This window comes from Melanotaenia boesemani, chromosome 23, assembly GCF_017639745.1.
Source record: "Melanotaenia boesemani isolate fMelBoe1 chromosome 23, fMelBoe1.pri, whole genome shotgun sequence".
Classification (NCBI taxonomy): Eukaryota; Metazoa; Chordata; class Actinopteri; order Atheriniformes; family Melanotaeniidae; genus Melanotaenia; species Melanotaenia boesemani.
Window position 1 is genome coordinate 4,860,451 of NC_055704.1, and position 22,651 is coordinate 4,883,101.

The following is a 22,651-nucleotide window of genomic DNA, read 5'->3' on the forward strand; positions in this document are numbered from 1 at the left end:
CAATGGGAGGCTTGGGAGGGGACCATGCCCCGTGGGGGACATCCCAGGCAGACCAGAGGGCAAGCACGGTCCACACCACCACCCCTAGCAACCACCTCACCCAGACTAAATGGCCCCCTCTGCTCCACCCCACATGGCGTGCACGCCTCCCAAGTCCCTACATGTGTGTATGTGTGTGAGAGAGAGAGAGCGGGAAGAAGAGGGGTCTGGGGATGTAAGTCCAGAGGAAAGCAAACTACCCTCTGGGTGTTGAGCCTCTGGTGGCATTAGGCACCCCCGCTCCCCAAGAGGTCCCCCAGGGCAAGACAGGCCAGGAGAGGTTGCCCCCCTCAACCAGGCCATACAGGGACTGCAGCCAATGAACCGCAACTGACCCCAGCATGCACCCACCCCCACATGTTAGCGGGGAATGAGAGAAGGGGGAGGAGGACAGTGGTAGAACCAATATACACACCTATGTCCTTGCACTCTCCCACTCATCCTAGCACATACATATACACCTCCACACACCCAGTATAAACATGCACACAGCGTACAAACCTCCCAATCTCACTCCCCAGAGCCTCCCGCTCCCTCCCACCATGCCCTGCGGGAGACGTCCCTGGAGGACCAGAGGATAGCAAGCCCCAAATCCAGCCTCCACCGCCATCCCCAGCTACCCCCCATCACCTCCCACCCAGACGCGGCCAACCAGGTATCCCCAAGGATCAGCAGCACCCCATCAGCACACCTGGGACCTGGGGTGGGTCATCCCTCCCCACCCCTCCTACTCACCTGTGATCTTGCACACTCCCATTCATCCTAGCACATGCATACACCCACATACACCCACACCCATACACACATCATCCACAGCATAAACACACACACAACATACAAATGTCCCTGTCTCACCTGTCAGCACCTCCCCCTACAATCCCCACTCAGCCCCTCTTCAAACTCCTACACCCCTCTTGCTCCCGGGCCATACTCTGGGTCCGAGGGCAGCAAACAGACACCAGGACATGCACCAACCCACACCATGGCAGCACATTTGGGCAGGTCTAGACCCCTGGCACATACGAACCCCACCACCGCAGAGGAAGGCGAGGCCACCCCCAGGCACCAGAGCCCAGAATCCCCACCCCAGAATAGCCCGGCCACACAGCCCAGGGCCGACGCCCACCGACCCAGGCACCACCAGTAGCCTCACCCCATGCTACGAGGTGACCCCAAACGCTGACCCTCACAGCCTCTGACAGGGCCGGATCCAGGGCTGCCCCCACTGCAGAGCAGCCCTTGGGAAATCACCAAGAACCCGCAACCACCAATCACTTCCAGTCATTTTCCAGCCCCCAAAGCAACAAGGTCACAGTCTTCCACTTACAAGTGATGGAGTTAATCACAGGGGACCAGAGGGAATGAGATTCAGCTAACTGGTTCTTTGAGGAGGCAGACATTGTCTCACTACTTATGTAGTCTACTAAGAGATTCCTAAACTGCTGAATACACAGATTATTTTTGGTTTTCCAGTTCACAAGGATAGTTTTCTTTGTGATGCATAATGCTGTGCGTATCATGTGTGCAGACTTACAAATGCATTCACACAAGTCAAGTTGGTATATAATATTTTTATCCAATCTATGAAAGATTAATCAAACCCAAATTTGTTTAATATTGCAAATAAAAATTTCCACTTTACTCAGTCAAATGCTTTTATTGCATCTAAGGAAATGACTGGATTGCAGATTATGTAGGGTAGAATAATCCATAATGTTAATTAATCTGTGTGTTAGTAGAGGAATGTCTACCTTTAATAAAGCCTGTTTGGTCAGGGTGTATTACTGGAGGGGGTATTTTTTATATCCTTCTGGCCAGAGCTTTGCTGATTATTTTAAGATCTACATTTATTAATGAAATTCGGCGGTAACTGGATGAAAGTGTTGGGTCTTTTCCTGGTTTTAATAGTAGAGTAATATTAGCTAGGTTCCATGATTACTGTATGTTTACAACAACCCTTACACTGATGGAGGAGGATTCAGTCTGGAGAATTACAGGCTGGTAGAGGTTTGGTCTGGTGGAGGTTCGGGCTGTAGGAGGTAAAGTTTGTTGGAAATTCTGTCTGCTGGAGGATCGGTCTGGAGGAGGTCTGGTCTGGAGGAGGTACAGGCTGGCGGAGGTTTGGTTTGGTAGAGGTTCTGTATGGAGGAAGTTCAGTCTGGTGGAGGTTCAGTCTGGAGAAGGTTCAGTCTAGAGTGGGTTGGAGGAGGTTCAGTTTGGTGGAGATTCTGTCTTGAGGTTCAGTCTAGAGTAAGTTGGAGGAGGTTCAGTCTGGAGGAAGTTCAGGCCGGAAGAGTTTCCAGTCTAGCAGGGTAGTTTCGGTCTGGAGCACATTTGGTTTGGAGGAAGTCCGGTCTGGTGATGGAGGTTCGGTATGGAGGAGGGCCTGGAGTGGGTCAAGTTTAAAGGAGGATCGTTCTGGTAAAGGTCCGGTATGGTGGAGGGTCGGTCTGGAGGAGTTTCATCAGGAATGTTCTGAAAGGTTCAGGAACTTCTCAATCAGGAATAATCTTTGTCTTATTTGGGGTGTTTCAGGACACAGGTGTGTTGGACCTGGTGAAGGATGACATGTACCACCCAGTGACCATCTTCCTGCCCTCAGATGGCGCCATGGCGTACCTACCTCAGGAACAGAAGGATTTCTTGTTCCACCAACACAACCGACCACAGCTGCTGGAGTACCTGAAGTACCACATTCTGCATGGCAAGAAGGTGAGACATTCATGAGCAGAAGCTGATAGATATTTGAAAGTCTTGAAAAGAGGAAGCAGAGATGGTTAAGATCAGTAACGTGCGGTGAGGTTCATGGTTGGTGAGGCACTGACTCCTCTGGAGTCTGATTTACAATTGTGAGAACTGAAAAGGGCATCCTATTTCACTATTCATCCACCATCATGCTACTACTGTTAATGCTTCATATCCCAGCAGTGAGTAAACATGGCCTCGGGCACCTTCTCTTTATTCTCTATACTATACTATACTTTTCAGCTATAGCGGAGGCTTGTCTATTGCTTACATCATCGAAGCCCAAAAACGCCTCCTTCACTTCACAGGCATCACTTTTTAAAGACACATAGCACAAAATAACAGAAATCTGGGCTTTTTTTGTGACATCAATAGTCTCATCTATTTCTACTGCAACAAATTAGTCTTACAGGCTGGCGAAGGTGTAATTTGGTGGTGGAAGTTCAGTCTGAAAGGAGATCATCAAAAACCTCATTCTGTATCCTGTTTGACATGCCAGAAAACACAGTAGATGTTTCAAAATGTCTTGCTAACCTCTCATCTTTCTCAGCGAAAGCATGTAACAGTTCCCAATTAGAGGAGTTGGCCCTCTCATCGTTTTCACGAAATGCTAGCTCCTGTTTGGCTAGGTAATAGGTTGCATTAATGAGGTCTTTTAAAATATCTCGGTTTTGTGGATGCAAATGTTTAGTGTCTGTTGCTCATCCAATGCCAAATCAATCCTCGAATTTCCAAAGGTTTTTAAACAAACCTCTCTTTGAATGTGACTGATCTTTTATGTTTGCTGAGGCTTATTAGCAAAGTTTTTAGATCACCGTATCCCAACTGTGTGCGTCAAATTACAGCTGCGTTGCAGCCTCCACTGCTATTTGCCAGCATTTTAGTCAATGGTTTGTTTTATACTAGGTGCACTGTAACATGTATCAGTAGCATCCCAGAAGCGCTCTGCTAAATTTATGTGCCGAGTCTATTTTTGATGCTCCAAGCACCCAGAATGCATCAGTTTCTGAAGTTCAGATAGGGGCAGACAGGAAATCAGACATGGGAGCAGTGTAAAACTTCGGGTATTTTTTAAAATAAAAGCCCCTGTGCAGATTTGTGCTGTTGAACCATGAAAACATTACGTGTTTAACCAGTTAGGGGGTCTCAGTGTTTGTTTTTTTGTTGTTGTTGTTGTTTTTTTATTCATTTATGTTTTTGTCATCATAGACAAGTTGTTTATCACAATATTCTCCACTTCTCCTGTGATTTTGTGATCTTGTGGATCCTGCTAGGTGGACTGCACTCATGTGTGCTCCACACCTGACACACTCCCAGTGAAAATTGCCATGCAACGGAGGTCGGAACAAAACCGTGGTGCAGCCATAACGCACCCGGTGTAACGGAGGGGCTAGTCCAGCTGTGTGAGCTGCCAGAGGCGGGGACCCTGGCGGTCTGATCCTCGGCTGCAAAAGCTAGCTCTAGGGATGTGGAATGTCACCTCTCTGGCAGGGAAGGAGCCTGAGCTGGTGCGTGAGGTTGAGTGGTTCCGGCTAGATATAGTTGGACTCACCTCGACGCATGGCTTGGGCTCTGGAACCACTGTCCTTGAGAGGGGCTCCATTGTGGAGTTACTCCTGGTGAGAGGCACCGAGCAGGTGTGGGCATGCTCATTGCCCCCCGACTTGGCACCTGTATGTTGGGGTTTGCCCCGGTGGATGAAAGGGTAGCCTCTCTCCGTCTTCAGGTGGGGGGACGGGCCGGAGTGTTGTTTGTGCTTATGCACCAAATAGCAGTTCAGAGTACCCACTCTTTTTGGAGTCCTTGGAGGGGGTGTTGGAGAGCCCTCCTTTCGGGGACTCCCTCGTTCTGCTGGGGGACTTCAATGTTCACGTGGGCAATGACAGCGAAACTTGGAGGGGCGTGATTGGAAGGAATGTCCCCCCTGATCTGAATCCTAGTGGTGTTTTGTTGCTGGACTTCTGTGCTTGTCATGGACTGTCCATAACGAACACCTTGTTCAGGCATAAGAGTGCCCACATGTGCACTTGGCACCATCCAGCGGCTAAGGAGGGGAAAGCAGTGCTCTGTCAACACTGTGTACAGTGGGGATGGGGGGCTGCTGACCTTGACTCGGGACTTTGTGAGGTGGTGGAGGGAATACTTCAAAGACCTTCTCAATCCCACCAACATGACTTCCAATGAGGAAGCAGAATCTGGGGTAGCTGGTGCTGTCTCTCCCATCTCTGGGGCTGAGGTCGCTGAGGTGGTTAAAAAGCTCCTCGGTGGCAAGGCCCCGGGGGTGGATGAGGTCCGCCCGGAGTTCCTTAAGGCTCTGGATGCGGTAGGACTGTCTTGGCTGAACCGCCTCTGCAGCATTGCGTGGCAGACTGGGGTGGTGGTCCCCCTCACCCCCTGTGCTCCAACTACAAGGGGATCACACTCCTCAGCTTCCCTGGTAAGGTCTATTCAGGGGTACTGGAGAGGAGGATCCGTCGGATAGTCGAACCTCATATTGAGGAGGAAGTTCATATTGCTGAGGAACAGAAATGGGCACACATCATGCAACCCAGTTTGCATGGGATCACACAATCAGAAGTGAAGCACAGCTCGCCACTGCCTCACCAGGGATTTTTTCCCTGTATTTAATCAGTAAATATGGCTCAAATTTTTTTTTTACTTAATAAAATGTCAGTGTTTACTGAAAATGCATTTTTAACACAGATCAGTGGAAAATGTTAATATTTATTTTAAGCACTTTTTTACCTTTATCTCTCCTGACCGCACATCACTGGTTAAGAGGGAGTAAATGTGAGTAAACTAAAAGAGGAAGGCAGCTCCAAGTTCTCCAGGTCTGACCTTCCTGATCAGAGATCAATGAGTTCATGGACCAACCTAGGGACATGCGGTCAGTTCCCAGTTAACTCAGTCTAAAGAACGTCATCTGGAAGCTGCTAAATTAATTGAAATCTTCTTCACTGGTCTCTCTTGGGAGACATTTTTCATGGACAAAAGGATTCTAATAAACCACAGGCTGATTAGACTTAGTCCAGATTAGGCTTTATTAGGCTTTATTTATTTTACTAGTTTTATTCATTCATATGATGACTTAACTTATTCATGGGATTGCTTTGCTTTTTTTTTCCAACCTTGTCCTGTCCAGCATGGTAGCAGCAGAATGATGGTCAGGCTGCTGTGTTGTGCTGAACAAATTTGCTTTGTCAAGGGGTATAAGGCTCCTCTTGATAATCTGATTTATTTATTTATTTGAATTATGGAATTTATGTAATTTTGCTCAACTTGACTGGAGAGGATAGAAAACATAGGAGAATAGTGAAGAGAAGTATAAAAGAGAGTATAAAAAAGAAAAAGATAAAGATGCAAGAGATAGAAGCAATGACTCTTCAATCAAACCTCACACCAGACAACCAACTGCTACACCTGTACAGAAACATAGCAGATAATTTCCTACAGCTTTTACAGGAAAACAAAGCATCATCAGGACTTCCTAAAAATAAACAACTAAAACAACAAAATAAATAAAAAATAAAAACTAAAGAAAATGAAAACATGTATCAGAACAATAACCAAAGTTCCAGAAACACAACAAAATCTAAACCAAAGTATCTCTTAGTGTATAAACACACTAGACAACTCATGGACTGTCAGCATGCAGAGGATGAGGAATAAGGAGTGATCAGAGATTAGTGGGATCGTGTAAATGTATCCATGCCTCTACAGAGGCTAGAGGCAAACTAGGTCGGTCCAGAGACCCGGGCGATCAGCAGCAATCCAGGAGCACGAACCCAAGCCTCCCCACTATGAAGACGACCCTGGACCCACCCAGAAGGCAGTAGAGTAAGGCCCCAGAGCCCCCTGCGGCCAAACAGCACAGGCCCTGATTAGCAGCCACCGACCCTACCAGGCACCTAACCCCCCTGCCCCTTTTGTGTGTGAATGGGTGAATGTGACATGCAGAGTAAAGCTTTGAGTGGTTAAGCTGACTGGAAAAGTGTTGTATAGGTACACGTCCATTTACTTGTTGTGAAGATGTACTTAATTTACTTTTGGTCAGTTTAGACAGGAGGCAGAAAAGGAGATCTTCTGAAATCATTTTTTTCTTTAATCTCAGGTTTATGCTGAAGAACTGGTCTATCTGGACTCACCTCGGACTCTGCAGGGTTCACCACTCTCTTTCTCCTGCGGCGGGTCGGAAGAAATCGTAAGTATATCAGAACCAGAAGTAATAGACAGAGGAAGAGGAGTAGTGGGCTCTGATTGGTCTTTATTGATCAGGGAGAACTCTTCATCAATGAGGGACAATGTAGGATCATTCAGAGACATCTGGTCTTTGGAGCCGGGATAGCCTACGGGATCGACTGCCTTCTGACTCCGCCCAGTCTCGGAGGACGCTGTGATGAGGAGTCGACTTTTGACATCCTGGTGAGTTTACAGTGACAGGTTTTTATGAAACTGGATCAAACAGAAACCTTCAGTCAGAAACAGAACCTGAACCTGCAGCCCCTAGAGGCTATCTGTTGAATTACACATGAAAACTATCTTTCTTTAACGTGTGTGGATAAAACCAGTTTTGACAGGTCTTGCTATTCTTGGTAGTGATTCCATTTTACAGCTTTCTCTTCTTCTTTGTTGGTAGATGAGCTGCAGCCCGTGCACATTGTCTGGAACTCGCTGTCCCAACGGATTCAAACAGAAGGTCTGGATCACATCTACAGACCTTCTTGGTGACGGCGACAGGCTGAAGGATGATGGATCTCTCTGATGCCCTCTGTGTTGTTTTGTGTCCAGGAGGTTCAGAAGTGTGACCTTCCCACCATGCACGTCAGTAAAAACACCGGCTGTCGGCTTGTCTGCAGCTACAACTTCTGGAAGTCAAAGTGTTGTCGCGGTTTCTACGGACTTCACTGTCTGGGTGAGAGGAAATGGAAGCTAACAGAATTTATTGTTGCAAGTAGTGATGAGGAACAGTACAAATGGTGGAATGGTATAAGTGTTGGGGTTAGCAAAGCTGCTTAAAGTGTAACTACACATTACAGTCATTTAGCTGACGCTTTTATCCAAAGCAGTTAGGCAGTAGCGTTAAGGGTCTTGCCTAAGGACCGAACTGGAAGGTGTAATGTTCAACCCCGGGGGGATTCAATTCCTGGTCTCCAACATGGGAGACTGATGTTTTATCAACTGCACCAAGGACATAGCCTGTAAGTGGAGGTAAAACTACCATGAAAGCGGGAACGACACCCGAGATCGCGAGTTCATATACCACATTCAGCAAGACCACAAATACACAAAAATGACCAGATGCTGCCAGATAAATACATATATATATATATATATATATATATTTGTATATATATAATAAATAAATATAATAAATTTAACTAAACTGAACTGTGAATTAACTAAATTTGCATACTGTGTACTCAAACTGCAGTACTGTTATTTGTGGCTGAGTGTTCCTCATTTTCTGCTTTATTTATTTTTACTTACTTGTGTTTCTCCAGTAAAGCTCTGTACTCCTCATAGGACTGAGTCTCAGTCTCTTCACAGTACCAGTTACCGAAATACTGCTGATGTGTCGGTGGCTTCCTGTCCTTTTGGCACTTGCTGCAGACTATAATGTCTGTCTTTTTTGAGTATTTTCTTTTTTAAATGCCTGTCTGCTATGTCTTTATTTTTCTGTGTCTGTACCACTGAGTGGTGTAAGGAACAACTTGCGGTGTTGAGTGTGTGGGAGATGATGGTGGCATGGACTCACCAGACTCTTAAGCAACAGAAACTGTTGCTGTGGAATGGGAGAGCAGGGGAGTCACAGCAGGTGAAAGAGTTGCAGACGCTGATGTTGAGGTAATGAATGAGTCACAGGTAACGGGGGAAAATGTCACAGGGGAAATAGGAGGCACAGAGGCAGTAGTCTGAGGAGCTGGGGCTGCTGAGGAACCAAGAGCAGCTGCAGATGCTTGTGAGGTGAGAGCAAGTGTTTGCTCTGCCTGTAATGTGGGCACTGTCAAGTCCTGAAATTCTTCAGGTTCTGTGAAGCCTTCATCTACCTCAACTTCAGCGGTCTCAGACTCTTCAATTGCTGTTTTGTAGTCCTGCAGGACTTTTCCTGTTTGCTGGTAGAGGTACTCCACACCAATAAGCTCGCCTTCAAAATGTATTTTCTTGGCCCAACATAATGGATGATCCTCTAGCCCAGAACCTCCTCTGCTAGGGTGTTAGCAGCATGATGGAGCAGATGGTTGTATGAGCATGATTGCCCATCCATCGATGCTGCCACAGCCCGGTCCTCGTTCCATGTTGACAACCCATCCAAAAGATAGGCCTGGAAGAAGACATCACTTGCCTATAAAGTAATTCAGAAAACAGAGATTAAGATTAAGATTGTTATTGTTCTATTTACAATCAGAAGAAGACTTGCGTATAATCTAATTCTTCAGGAGCTATGTAATATTTCAATGTAGTCATGAAATGCCTTGGTAAATAAATTTATGACAATGTTGGGGATGAAACGGTTTAGATGAAGATGAAAATACTCCTGTGATGTTGGACCTCGGGCACAGCAGTACATCGGCAGACGGTGACCTCCCTTCAGGACAGTTCCCATCTGCAAGTAAAGCTGAATACCTGGAGGATCCTGAATGCATGCCACGTGTTTCTTCTGGGATTTCAAGATTTCACTAATTCTTGCTGAGTTTATCAGTGGGACTCCAAGAGTGTCACAACCATTGTCCCCATCCAGGGCCTGGATAAGCTTTTCAATGAGACTCTGTCTCCTGAATGCCACGGGTTGTCCTCTTGCAGTGCAGGGCTAGCTCACTTTGGCTGATAGACCGGAGTACATCATCATCAGAAGGTTCTTGGCCTTTAGCTGCTAGCTCTGCATGCTTTGCTATCTTAAGGCCAGTCAGGTTCTCTTCGTCCCACATAAAAATACAGTGGCTGAGGCGCCCCATAAAAGTGGCGTAAAGCTGGTGAGAATCAGTAGTGCAGCCCAACGCAAACCGCCTCATGAAGTGCCAAATGTCAAGGCAGATGTTCAGGTGTTTCCACTCTTCAAGCATTCTCCTGAGGAAGCTTTTGCCACAGCAGTCTTTGCCAACATAAAGCACCTCAAGAGGAGATACTCCAGCCATTCTGTATCTCCTGACCAGCTCTTCTATCATCAGCCGGACTGACGGTGGATGAGGGCTGGGTATGTGATTGCACCAAGGCTACACAAAAAGAAAACAAAAACACAAAAACAAACAAACATAAAACATCACAACTACTGAATGGCAGTGTAATTATAAATTGTAATCCATACAATTACATCTTTCCTTACATGGTTTGACTTTACAGGGAGACACCAGCCTTTTCACCATCTTTGTCAGGTTTTGCTCGCTTGGCATCTTCTTGACCAAGAGAGAGGACAGGGAAGCAGTAGAGCAGCATTTGAGAGGAGAAGGCTGTGATGGAGAACTCTGAGCAGAAACCTGCTGCATGGTGGCTGCTGGGACGCTTTCCCAACATACTGCTCTTCCTTCTTGGCAATTCTGCCTGAAGGAAAGAGCTCCACATACTCCCTAAAACACTGTTTATTGTGTGCATGTTCTCTCGAGTCTTGCTGCCGCCTGCGGGATCCCTCTTTATTGAGACCACAAGGTAAGCAGCATACCCGAGAGAATTCTCCAGAACCCACTTAAAGGTCTGTCTGCGGAAAACACCAAACTGGATTCCAAAGAAACCCAGCAAATGTTTTCTGTTGGATGGATCTCCTTTTTGCTGCAGCAGGGCGCTCCAAGCCTTATCCATCACAGTTTCTGGTGACAAGGGTCACATCCACGGCTTTCCCTGGTTAGCCTTTTTAATCTCCATTGCCTCAATGGAATCAGATAATTTCAGGCTTCCATCAGCATATTCCATCTGTTCAAACAAACAAACATTTGCAGACACTACATATACACAGTGACTTACAATTAAAGTGTTATTTCTACTACAGTTAACTTAGAAGGGCAACTTGTTAAAAGGGTTAGCTGCTAACCTCAAATAAATTTAAAGAAGTGCTGAACTATCTACATATCTACCTATATATATTTATTTGCCCTGTGAAGGGAAAATGTCAGGGGAATGAATGAATGAATAATATACACCCATCTACAAAATAAGCATAATATATAAGTTTAGGTTAGTTGTCAAATTAACAGAGCCAAAGTAAGCCCGCTAAGTTACCGTAGTAATAGTGACCGTGTCCATCCAAAAAATATACATATGTCTGTTTGTAACATTAAGTTCATTGATGAACTAAACTAGCAAACTATGCTGCTCATTTGTATTCGCGATCTTGTTCTTTTGGTCACTACCCACAGCTCGTGACCATAGGTGAGGGTGGGAATGTAGATCGACTGGTAAATCGAGAGCTTTGCCTTTTGGCTCAGCTCCTTCTTCACCACGACAGACTGATACAGAGTCTGCATCACTGCAGACGCCGCACCGATCCGCCTGTAGATCTCCTGCTTCATCCTTCCCTCACTCGTGAACAAGACCTCGAGATACGTGATCACCTCCCACACTTGGGGCAGGACCCTATTGCAGACCCAGAGAGAGCACTCCACACTGCACTGCCGGCAATGCAGACCAAGCTCTGACACCGGTCGTACAGGGACCGGACAGCACAGGAGTCCCTGGGGGGACACGGTCGAATGCCTTCTCCAAGTCCACAAAGCACATGTAGACTGGTTGAGCAAACTCCCATGCCCCTTCAAAGACTCTGAAGAGGGTGTAGAGCTGGTCCACTGTTCCACAACCGGGACGAAAACCACACTGCTCCTCCTCAATCCGAGTGTTTTATTTATTTTTTTAAATGTTACTTGTATGGCTCTAAGGACATGTAAGAAAGTAATTGTTTTGTAGTTCACAAGAACAATTAGGGGCTGGGATGTTAGAGCCACATAGAAATTATTTATGTTATGAATAATATTTATTTTGTTATGAGGCATTTGGGTATATTGTGGAGCAACAGTTTTCTGACTATCAATATTTTGTGTCTCCGTGAAACTTTATTATGACCGTCACAGCAGTTTTCATCTGTTTGTAACTGTGGATTTTGTAGATAATAATCAGATGTAATTTTTTTTAAATCCATTTTGCCTCTTTTTTGGACTTCACATCCTTCATGAGTGGTGAGGAAAAGTCTTTTTTTTCCCTGTAAGTTATGTTGCCACTACATATGTCAGAAAACTGCTCATAAACAAGCAAGTCTGAGCATGCACTCCAGGAGCTCGTTGTGCACAGTCTTTGGCATGCCCTTGAAAACTGTGGCCATTTTTAAGTGCTCCTCACATCCTTCGTCTAATGATACCACCATGCCATTGAAGCCATGGAAGACACCAGGCTTGTTGACGCTCTAACTTTTGTCTTTCCATAGACAAAGGCTAACTCAAACACTGCAAAACTTCACACAGTTGAAGAGCCGGGCTAGGATGTGATGGTTGTTGCTCACCTTATCGTTGTGATGACGCACTGCTAGCCTTTAGCTCTCATCCAACTGTGTGGCAATGTTCACCAGTTCAAACGTTGAAAATTTCAGACAACGCTCAACATGGGTCTTAGACAACTCATGTTTCTTCACCTTTTCAGACAGATGGTGCATGTTGGTCCTGTAGTTGTCCATGCGCTGGTGTCTGCCATGGCACCACCTGGATGAAACAGCCCACAGGTGAAGCAGAATAAAGCATCAGCTGCTTTACGGCCTGCTAGCCAGGTCTTCCGCACCAGCTCCACAAAAGTCTGCAGTTTTAAGTTTTTACCCCCTTAGATGAAACTTGTTTTATGTTTAGATTTCATCTGTGGGTTCTTAATTCTTTCATTGCCAATTTTTCCTCAATACCACAACAACAGAAAGAATTTTCTTTTAAAAAGCGAAGGAGTTTCTCCATAGATTTGCCATGTGATCTACATACAGCGCAATGCTAGCTGTTTATACATTAGTATGACAGTCAACTGGTGCTCAGTGAGTCGTCATGACAACGGCCCCCACCTTTGCTGACAGGAACTGACAGTTAGAAACACTTGGGCTGTGTCCGAATGTGCACCCTACTTCCTACATTGTGTCCTATATAAGGACTACACCATTTTGTAGGGGTGTTCGAATGTCCAGAGAGAAAAAAGTAGGGCACTACATCTTGAAAAGTAGTGAGCAAACACATGATGGGCTAACTCTACTGATGAATGCTAGAGGTTCCATATGTTTATTCATGTTGTGGTGTCTGCAGCACAAACCAAAATGGTCCTTGATTTGAAAACTGATTAGGAAACACCACTGGTTAGAGAACTGGCCTGTTTCGATGGTACCGCTGAGTAAGCCGTAGCTGACTGTACATCACTTTAGAAAAGAGTCTGCAAAATACCCATAAAGTACATATAAACATAAACAATGATTGCTTTCATATAAACTGCCAGTGTGTGTTCACTGTGGCATCAAACTACCGAGCCAGCAGTGGCACTGAGGCATTTACCACCTGGGGCTAGCACGCTGCTGTGGAGAACAAGAGGAGGCAAGAGAGAAATATTCAATAAAATGTTTCAATAAAAAGGTTTGCTGCATCCCAGTTTTAGCCTCTTCCTTACTGCATTTCATATTTTAAACCATGATTTTTAGTACAATCATTTCCTGTTGCCAGACGTGAACTGTATCAGTGTAAACACCAATAAAAACAGATGAATAATGTAAAGTACTTTAATTCCGTGAAGATATCTTTGCATATTTAAAAGCTGTTTTACTAGTGTTTTAAATTGCACTTTATACTAATAGGTATGGGGGAGACGTGCAAAGACACATGAACTTGTGTGCTGATGGTTTCTATTATCTACTGCGATAGATTAATACAGTATAGGCCACGGTACTTTGTTATACAAATGAGGATTTTTAAAGGCATTTAATGGCATAAAGTATGATGACATGCAAACAAGTATGTGATGTGATTTTAGATTTGGATTTTGGAAGAACCTAGTCAGACGGATTGTCCTAAAAAAAAAGTATATTAACGGAGCAGTGCTGTCATTAGGCAGCATGTAGGAGAGTCATATACCTTAAAATAAATAAATAAGCATATGTTCTAACTCATGTTCAGCCAATAGGAGGAGGATCCTGCGTCAGCGTTGGATGTAATGTAGTTTACAGGTGGAATTAAATAAGGAGTAAACAAAAGAAAGTAAAATCAATTGGAAATTCATTCTGTAAATTAAAGCGACAGAAGAATCAGTGTCAAATGCTGGTACGTCACTACCAGTAAGTGCAAAACGTCAGTGACCCATTTGGGTCAGCATTTACCCACAAAAGTGTGCACTACACACTACCTTCCAGTGCAATCACGTAAGTGCGCGTATTGAGACACACTCTGTGTATTGGTATTGGACCAAAGTGTTAACTTCCCTGATTGACTTTCTTCTGAAGATAGTCAAGTTTTTCCGTCTGGGCCTTTTGTTCACAGCAGAACCGCCAACAAGGGTAAAGTCTCACAAACACATGATTTCAATTTGCTCCTGGGATTTCGTCATCACAGGAGGCTATCTGAATAAGCCAGCCCCTCTTCTGTGCCAAAAAGTCATGCTTTAGGCGTTGAATGATATAATGATATAAAGTCATGCTTTATTGCTGACGCAGCTAATGCTATCACTAATGCTAAGGGACGAGCCTAAAAGTTTAACCCCCTGTAATGTACAGTACAAATGAGCCCCTTGTTTTCTTTTTTATAAGTGGGGTGAAGTGCTCTGCCATGTAAATCTTTGTAAACATTTTGTTGTAAACGTGCTTCTTCCACCATCTCGGTATCTTCACTCTCAGGCTCGGAGTCTGGTTCAAACATAAATGGCTGAATTCCATAAGCTGCTGCTCAGTCAGGTTCACTTGCCATCACTAAGCTGTTGTTGCAGTGGATTCGGACCCACTGTGCATGCACTGGGCCAGCCCCCCTTCCACCTCTGGCCTCTCTGCGGCCAGTCAGCACACACCTCATTAACATTAGTCAAAAGCTTGCATGAACTCTCACGAGACAAAGTTGTGGTATGAGCAAAGGGTTAGAACAAGCTCTATGTCTGTGTTTTTTGTTTAATAAGTTTTCAATGAGCTGATGTCCATTTGAAGCCAACTTAATTTGTTCCATTTTGATATAAAATTTGTGTATGTAGAGCAAAAACTCTGGCTGTGAGACACATTTGTTTTAACTTGGATCAGGAGAATTTTTTTTAGTGCGGCTAGATTGGAGATGGATTTTAAGGATTTTGTCACTTTTCCTAAAATGTAACCTGCGATTGTGTCAAAACCATAAAAGATATGAAAATGTCGTTTGAGTCAGTCAAAGTTTTATTTTTTGTGACCCATTTAAACTTTGAATGATGTTTCTATGTGAAAATATGGCAGAGTTTTAGGGATCCAAAGTGACCTGGGTTTTGGCTCATCTCAGACAAATCCCATTCATTTTCAATGGCACAAAAATCACAGTTTTTAGAGAATAACGTGAACACCCTAAGACTTGTAGAGAAAAAGTCATAGCACACCATTCCCGAACGAGACTCATGTTTTGATATAACTTTTGTGGGGGTAGAGTCAAAACTGTGGAAGGAGATACACACCAAAGTTAAGTATAAGGGGAAGAATCATAGAGTGATAGTAATATGTGGGCCTCAATGCTTACAGCCTTAGCACCCATAATAAAAGCATATGACAGTAAGCTGGGTGATTTTCAACCAGACTGAAATTGCCCAAAGTGGGCAGTACCTCATGGAGCACGGCCTTAGACTGATTGGACAATGACATATAGAGGGAGATTTAAGTGTCCGAGAGTTACAAACTACCTTAATATTGTGCAAGAATGCAGGAAAAAAAAATCCCTTCTTTTCACCCTTTGGTGCTTCGTCCAATTGCCCTTTTGAATAAACCGCCCATGCTTAATAAATCCCCTTTCTTTCTCATTCTGATGCTCAGTTTGAACTTCAGCAAGTTGTCTTCACCATGTCTACATGACTACATGCTGTCATGTGACTGGCTGGTTAGATGTGACATCAGGTTTTAGGAGAAGTAAAAATCTCTGTTAAAAATCTTTACCATAAATATTTTCTAAATTAAAATATTGGGTCTCTTTCAGTTGTGAAGAAAATAATCTGAATATTTTCTGTCCAGCTTGTCCAGGTGGAGCCCATGCTCCCTGCGGGAATCGCGGTATTTGTGATGATGGTCACCTTGGTAACGGTACCTGCACCTGTGATGTGGGTTTCGGAGGTACAGCCTGTGAGCTGTGCAACGCCGGGTTCTTTGGACCTACCTGTAAAGGTGAGCAGCACGCTGCAGTCAGTGTGTAGCAATGAGTGTGAATCGCCTGATCCTCCAGTTCTCAGCTTCCTCTCTGTTTTCCAGCCTGTAACTGCTCTGAGAACGGGTCATGTGATGATGGGCGCAAAGGAACCGGCCAGTGCTTCTGTGAGGACGGTTGGACTGGAGACCTATGTGATGTCCAGCAGAGTCAGTCTCTCTCTGATCCTCTGGGATCAATCTGAAATCCAAAACTTCAGACGTCAGCTGTGCCGTTAGATTGAGAATATGCCTGTTTTTATACACATATACATGTGTCCATCATGGCCTCCTGTCTTTTATGTTTGTTTACATCCTTGTTCACAAGCTGAGGTATTCCACTAACCAGTAGGGGGCAGTGTAGGAACCAAGATTCCCTTTGCTGTGTGCAGAGTATAGACTGTATATAAAGGATGTGACATCATCCATATGTTTCTGAAGAGCAAAAGTGAAGCTCGTTGGGCAGTTCCTACCATCGGCATCTTGGCAGCGTCACGCCTGCCGTTGCTCTCGGAAAATAAAAAAAATAGGCAAAGTGGTAGAGCTGGGGGGGGGGGGGGGGTGAATGATTGACGTCTATCAAACTCCAAGCTGCCTGTAGGTAAGAACTAACTGAACCAACATGGATCTAACGTGACCTAACCGGCTAAAGAAGGTAGGTGGGCTAAAGCTAAGGGGCCCTGTTAGCCAGCAAAAAAACGCGTTTGTGCTGCACTCTCCTTTCTTGCCGGTATTGGATACCTGTCAATCAAAAGGGCACATCCCTAATTATGCAGAATTTCGAGTTAAATAAAATCCAAAAGGATGGGTTAGAAAAAAATTCACCCCCCTCACAGTTGTCATGAAGGTAAACTTGACCTATTAATCCTAAAATGGATTTTTGTACCAGGCTTTAAACATGTTTATTTCTGATGTGAAGTTGGTCTTTTTAACATGGGAGTCTTTGCGGATTTGCTCTGTTTTGGAACCAGCGCCTAGTGGATGAGGAGGGAACTGCAATTTTTTGCACTTCCACATAGGCTTCACATTTTACTGGCAGAGGTTGCCGCTTGGTGCAGAGTAGCTGTTGGGAGTAGTTTTCCATCCAAAAATCACGATGTTCTGCCATCTGCATGGGTTTAGACAGACAAAGATAATTGTTGGTTCTTCTTCTTCTTTCTTAAGTTTCAGATAGAAAACGTCTCTTTATTTTAATAAACCTGCTCTCTCCTGATTACAACAGAAGCATCGCTGCAGCACGGAAGAGAGACATGGACGCCATGTTTCTCATGTTTCTGTCATCAAAGCCAGGGTCCAGCAAACAATAAATAAATAACGCAAGATTTAAAAAATTAATGGCGTTAATTAAGCGCTGCGTTAACACGCGCTTAACACGTTAACATGCCCAGCACTAATATATATATATATATATATATATATATATATATATATATAAATAATAATAGACGCCTCATCAGGCATTATCCCTTATATATATATATCTATATATATATATGTAGTACGTTTATATATATTAATATAAACGTATTTATATATTTCCCAGATAAATGGGAGGTGATAGCCTTATACTGTAGATGATAGCCTTGGCGCAGGAGGAAGAGCAGTTGTCAGCCAACCTTAAAGTCACTGGATCAATTCCAGTCTTCCCTGACTATATACTAAAGTAGGGCAAGAAGGGCAAGACACTGAACCCTACGTTAACTGCCGATGTGCCTATGCAGGTATGAATGTGAGTGATACTAGTGCAAGTGCTGTATGAATGGGTGAATGTGACATGTGGTGTTAAAGAGCTTTGGGTTGTCAACATGACTAGAAAAAGCTGCATAAGTACAGTCCATTTACCACAAGTACATTACCTATGGGCGACCTATGTGGAAATAATTTACCTGGTGTAAAGGTTACTCCCACAGGTGCATTACTTACCGGTGACTCCTGTGACTGAGCTGGTTTACAGGTGAAGGATGTGACGAAGACTAATGGTGTCCCTGTCTTCTCTAGCTGAGGTGTTCCAGTGTTTACCGCCCTGTTCTCCCAAAGCCATCTGTAAGGAAAACAACACCTGTGTATGTCGGCCATTTTATGTAGGCGACGGATACACCTGTACAGGTAAGGACAGAACTCCTGTACGTCAATCAAAACACTGTCTATGAAGATGGCAGCAAGGTAAAACACTTTTTCTATAGAAGTAAATCTGTCTCACCAGATTTTAAATTTGTTCATCTTTTGATTTCAAATACTAACATTTGCATGCTTTCAAAATCTGTATTAAACCATTCCACTGCAAGTACCCCTTCAATGCTAGCAGTTAGCCTTTCTAATGTTATGATGTAACCTCTTCTATTTTAGCTTGACGCTTCACCAATGCAAGTTGGTGACCTCTCCAATGCTAGCTGGTAGCCCCTCCAATGCAAGTTGGTAGCATCTCTAATGCTAGCTGTAGTCTCTCCAATGTTAGCTGGTAGCCTCCCACTGCTAACTGGTAACATCTTAATGTTAGCTGGTAGCCTCTCCAATGCTAGCTGGTAGCCTCTCTAATGTTAGTTGGTACTTTCTGCAATGCTAGCTGGTAGACTCTCTAATATTAGCTGGTAGCCTCTCCAGTGCTAGGTGGATACTGTTGGAGAAAACCTTAAAAATGCACAAGTAATAAAGAACAGGTACTTCTTCCCATAGTATTAAAATAGGCAGGTACTAATTTCCCACTTTCCTAATTAATACGGTACTGTTCCACACATTTTCTTTATACCTTTTTCTTTAGGGTCTTCTCCTGCGTGTTCTTTGATGGATCAAAATATGACAGACTACTTCTCTCAGTTGACTAATTTATTAATTACAATTGATATGAGAAATGTGCAAATTACAGAGCCCTGGGTCCATATCTATCCCTGGCAAACAGACATAAGAGATGTCCGGCTGCCCACAACAGACAGGACACCTTCTTTCTATCCCTGGACCCTTATATATTACAGCTCCTCCTCCTTTCTATACACAGTTTTACTGACTAATAGTGCAGTTGCAAAAGTAGGGTCAGCTTCAGTCAAGCAGATATCTACCCCCCTCCTTATGACACCCGTCCATTCGGTGGTTTCTTTTGATCTGGAAAACAGGTACAAAGAAAACACACACACACACAAGGTATCTCCTCTGAACTCCGGTTGACCCAGAAATTTCCCTTAGGGGTAACATTCCACATGTTGTTTTACTAGGAACACCCTGTTAGTCAGTATATGAGCTTAAAGATAAGATATGATTAACAGAGTAAGAATATAAATGAAAATAAGTAACAGACCCAAGCCATCCCTTGATGAGTACCTCAATAAATTTATCTACAATTCCCCCTTTTGACCTCTACAAAGAGGTCAATCCTACTAAATGTAAATCTTACATCACAGAGTCACACTCACTGTCATCATGTCATTAAAAGAGTTTCCACACCTGACTGTTCTTTAAGCTCATTAGAAAGAGACTGCAGACCAGCCAAAGCATGAAAAACAGAGTAATCAGGAGCTGTATTATTAGGAATAAAAATACCACAGGAATCATTGAGCATACACCCCCTTTTTCTGCTACGAGGAAGTCTAAAGCCATCCTGTTTTGATAAGCCATCAGTGAAGTAGCATCCAATTGCTAGGAAAGACCAGGAAAAGCATCTCTAGTCAACTAGATGGTCAGCCTTTGGAGATTATATTGGATATAATTTATTCTATCCACATTCTTATTTACAGTAATAAACAGGAAAATGGATTCAAAACCAGCTGCAACCTGGTTCATTAATTTATACTCATCCGGAACACCTTGTGGGACTCCCAACGGCATTCATGTAGACAGGAGGATTATGAGTTATGGAGAATTCAGCTGATGTGGATCTCTTATGGCGGGAGAGAAGACTACCAATGTGAGCATGGTTAGTTAAAATAGAAGTGGTAGTCAGGAAAAGAGTAACTGACATGACCAGGAGCCCTGTGCAGCTTTACAGCCAATTTCCAGGCAATATGCCCATCAGGTGGTGACATCCACAGTATCACCATAGGTCAGCTCAAGCAACATTAATTTACTCATATTGTGCCAATCAGAAACATTAACAGTAGTTAAACAACAAAACAAGGAGATAATACAACCTTAATTCCAGTATCACTGGTTCTAGCTAATAAGGTGTGATTACCTTTAATGGGGGTGAAGACTGGAGGAACAGCTTTAACAGATGCTAAAGGGAAGGAATTTTTCCAAAAACTTACAAGATGCAGTCGGGCTCTGAATCATATGAAATTCCAGGATACAGTCTGTAAACAAAGAATCAGTAGAAGCCATAGACGTAAGGTCAACAAGCACACTGATTAAGATAATACCAAGTTTCACCTTTACTCCTTAGTCTGACTGGATGTGACATTACTTCACTCACTTCAAATGGACCCATCACCTGTAAAAGTTTAGCTCAAAGTGTCATAAGAACAATATCATTTTTTGATTTTGAAATACACATATAATTAAAAAGATTTAGTGTTGATTCTTCATCTATAGACAGATCCATGCCATCAGTCCTGCTTTTCAGAAAAAAAAAATGTGTGTCCTGTTAATCAGAGTTAGCAGCATTATGAAACATCAGCCTTTGTGAAAGAAATAGAAGCAGCATCCTGGAAGAGAACCTGCTGGAAGAAAAAATGTTAAAGGAAACAGTCTGTGCGTTGAAGTCAGAGTCAAAAAACTTTGTCAAAGTCACGTCACTGGTTCTGCGCAGAAAGGCCAAATCAAAGCAGGTAAGTTTGTCCTGCATTTTATAAGGATCCTTAAAATTCATTATATTGTTTTTGGAAAAAATCAATTGTTTTGGAGATCTCTTATCAATACTTTGAACTCCAAGATGACATGGACTTAAAACCAATTTGAATATTCTTACAATATTATGTCCATCAGCCAAATTTGCTCGAGCAGCTTTTTCTCTTTTAATCTTTTACAAATCCCTCTTTTTAAAAGAGAATCAGATTTAAAATATTCATGGATATTCAATAGGTTCTACTTCCTTACTGTACCTCTCTGTATTTATTTTATAGAGCACTTTCCTGTATTATTACAGAAATAATAACCTAAAAATAATATTATCTATATCAACGTACATTTGTGGTATTGTTCTTTTACTCTAATTTACATTCATTCATCACCATTGTCTCTAAATATTTGGAATTTATTTTTGTTACGACCCGATTCAGGGGCATGATTGGGTGTAACAAAAGATGATGCTGGGGACAGATGGTAAAGGTAAAATAAATCCATTTTATTAAAACCCGTGAACGATGAATGAAAACCTGTAACAAAAAAAGTACACAAAATAAACAAGTGCTGGGGTTAAAGGACCTGCTGAAAGAAATATACCAGAACCTAAACCAAAGAAACCACCGAGTGAAAACCAAAAGACTGTACAGAGACTCGGTGAAGCTAAAACCAAACAAAAGAGCAGCAGATCCATAAACTAAAGTGACGGAAGTCACAACTAAAACCAAACACTAATCTAGCCCAACACCAAATCAAAAATAAACACTGTGGCAGAAACACAAACTAAAGTGTAGCAGAGCCTGAACTGAACTTAACTGAGTGCGTAAACTAAGGTGAATCCAAACTAAAAACAGAGCCATCTGAAGTCCCCACATGGGACGCACCACAGCCAGGAATCCTCCTGCTGTGTCCAAAATAATGGTCTGCTCCACAAAAGATTCACTAACACGATACACAGAGAGCACTCAGTAGGCCTTGCTACCACCAAAATCCACCATAACTCGGAACGAGGCCACCTGTGCTAAGCAGCCACGTTCCTACCACGAACACACAAAGACTAAGTGAGGGGAAGCGGCCTATGCCAATCCAGCCTCCCGTCCAGACCGGCCTCGGCGCTTAACAAACTGCAGCCTGATTGGCCATGCCTGGACCAATCAGAGGAGCGGAGACAGAAGTGTGCCGGCTCCAGCCAATCCAGGCAGCGCTTCCAGATCAGACAATCAGCAGCAGAATGAGCCGCAGCTGCCAGCAATGAGCGGTGGCCGTAACAATTTTCTTCCAAACAAATCATTTTTTGATTCATCCGTTTTCAGACAGATTTTGGATCCTTAGTGCACTTGACTGAAATAGATCAGGCCTTAAGTCTATATCCCTAAAAGCTGTTTCAGATTCAATTATTGTTCAATGTAAATTATAAACACAATACCAGGATTATCAAAACCTTAACTTAAGCCAGCTGTTAACAAACTTAAAATAATCAGGACCCAGAGACACACGAACAGTTTTAGTGCAAATCACGCACACACTTTTTCAGGAAATTTTTCAGGAAATTTTGCATCACCACACAGAACCAACCAGGGAAAACTGCAGTATTTATGTGAATGCACATAAGGATCAGTATGTTGGCATTCAAACCTCTGGCAGAAACAGGATTTACTTTCTCCCATTTGTCAAGACGTATGAATGAGAGAAATACCATCTTATCAGATCCTTGAGCAGCAATTAGACGGTAATCTGGAGGAAATATAAATTCATGTGTCAGTGAGTCACCATAAT

General features: G+C 43.5%; 1 protein-coding gene across 1 annotated transcript in view; it reads left to right on the forward strand.

The window, feature by feature from the left end:
- The window catches only part of stab2 (stabilin 2), a 140,937-nt gene that overhangs the window by 104,975 nt on the left and 13,311 nt on the right, over nucleotides 1-22,651 (forward strand). Inside the window, exons 51-58 of the mRNA XM_041977111.1 lie at nucleotides 2,575-2,751; nucleotides 6,896-6,985; nucleotides 7,060-7,206; nucleotides 7,421-7,480; nucleotides 7,573-7,696; nucleotides 15,941-16,090; nucleotides 16,175-16,279; nucleotides 18,107-18,214. Coding sequence (XP_041833045.1) covers nucleotides 2,575-2,751; nucleotides 6,896-6,985; nucleotides 7,060-7,206; nucleotides 7,421-7,480; nucleotides 7,573-7,696; nucleotides 15,941-16,090; nucleotides 16,175-16,279; nucleotides 18,107-18,214 — 961 coding nt within the window. The remainder of the gene's footprint in view (nucleotides 1-2,574; nucleotides 2,752-6,895; nucleotides 6,986-7,059; nucleotides 7,207-7,420; nucleotides 7,481-7,572; nucleotides 7,697-15,940; nucleotides 16,091-16,174; nucleotides 16,280-18,106; nucleotides 18,215-22,651) is intronic.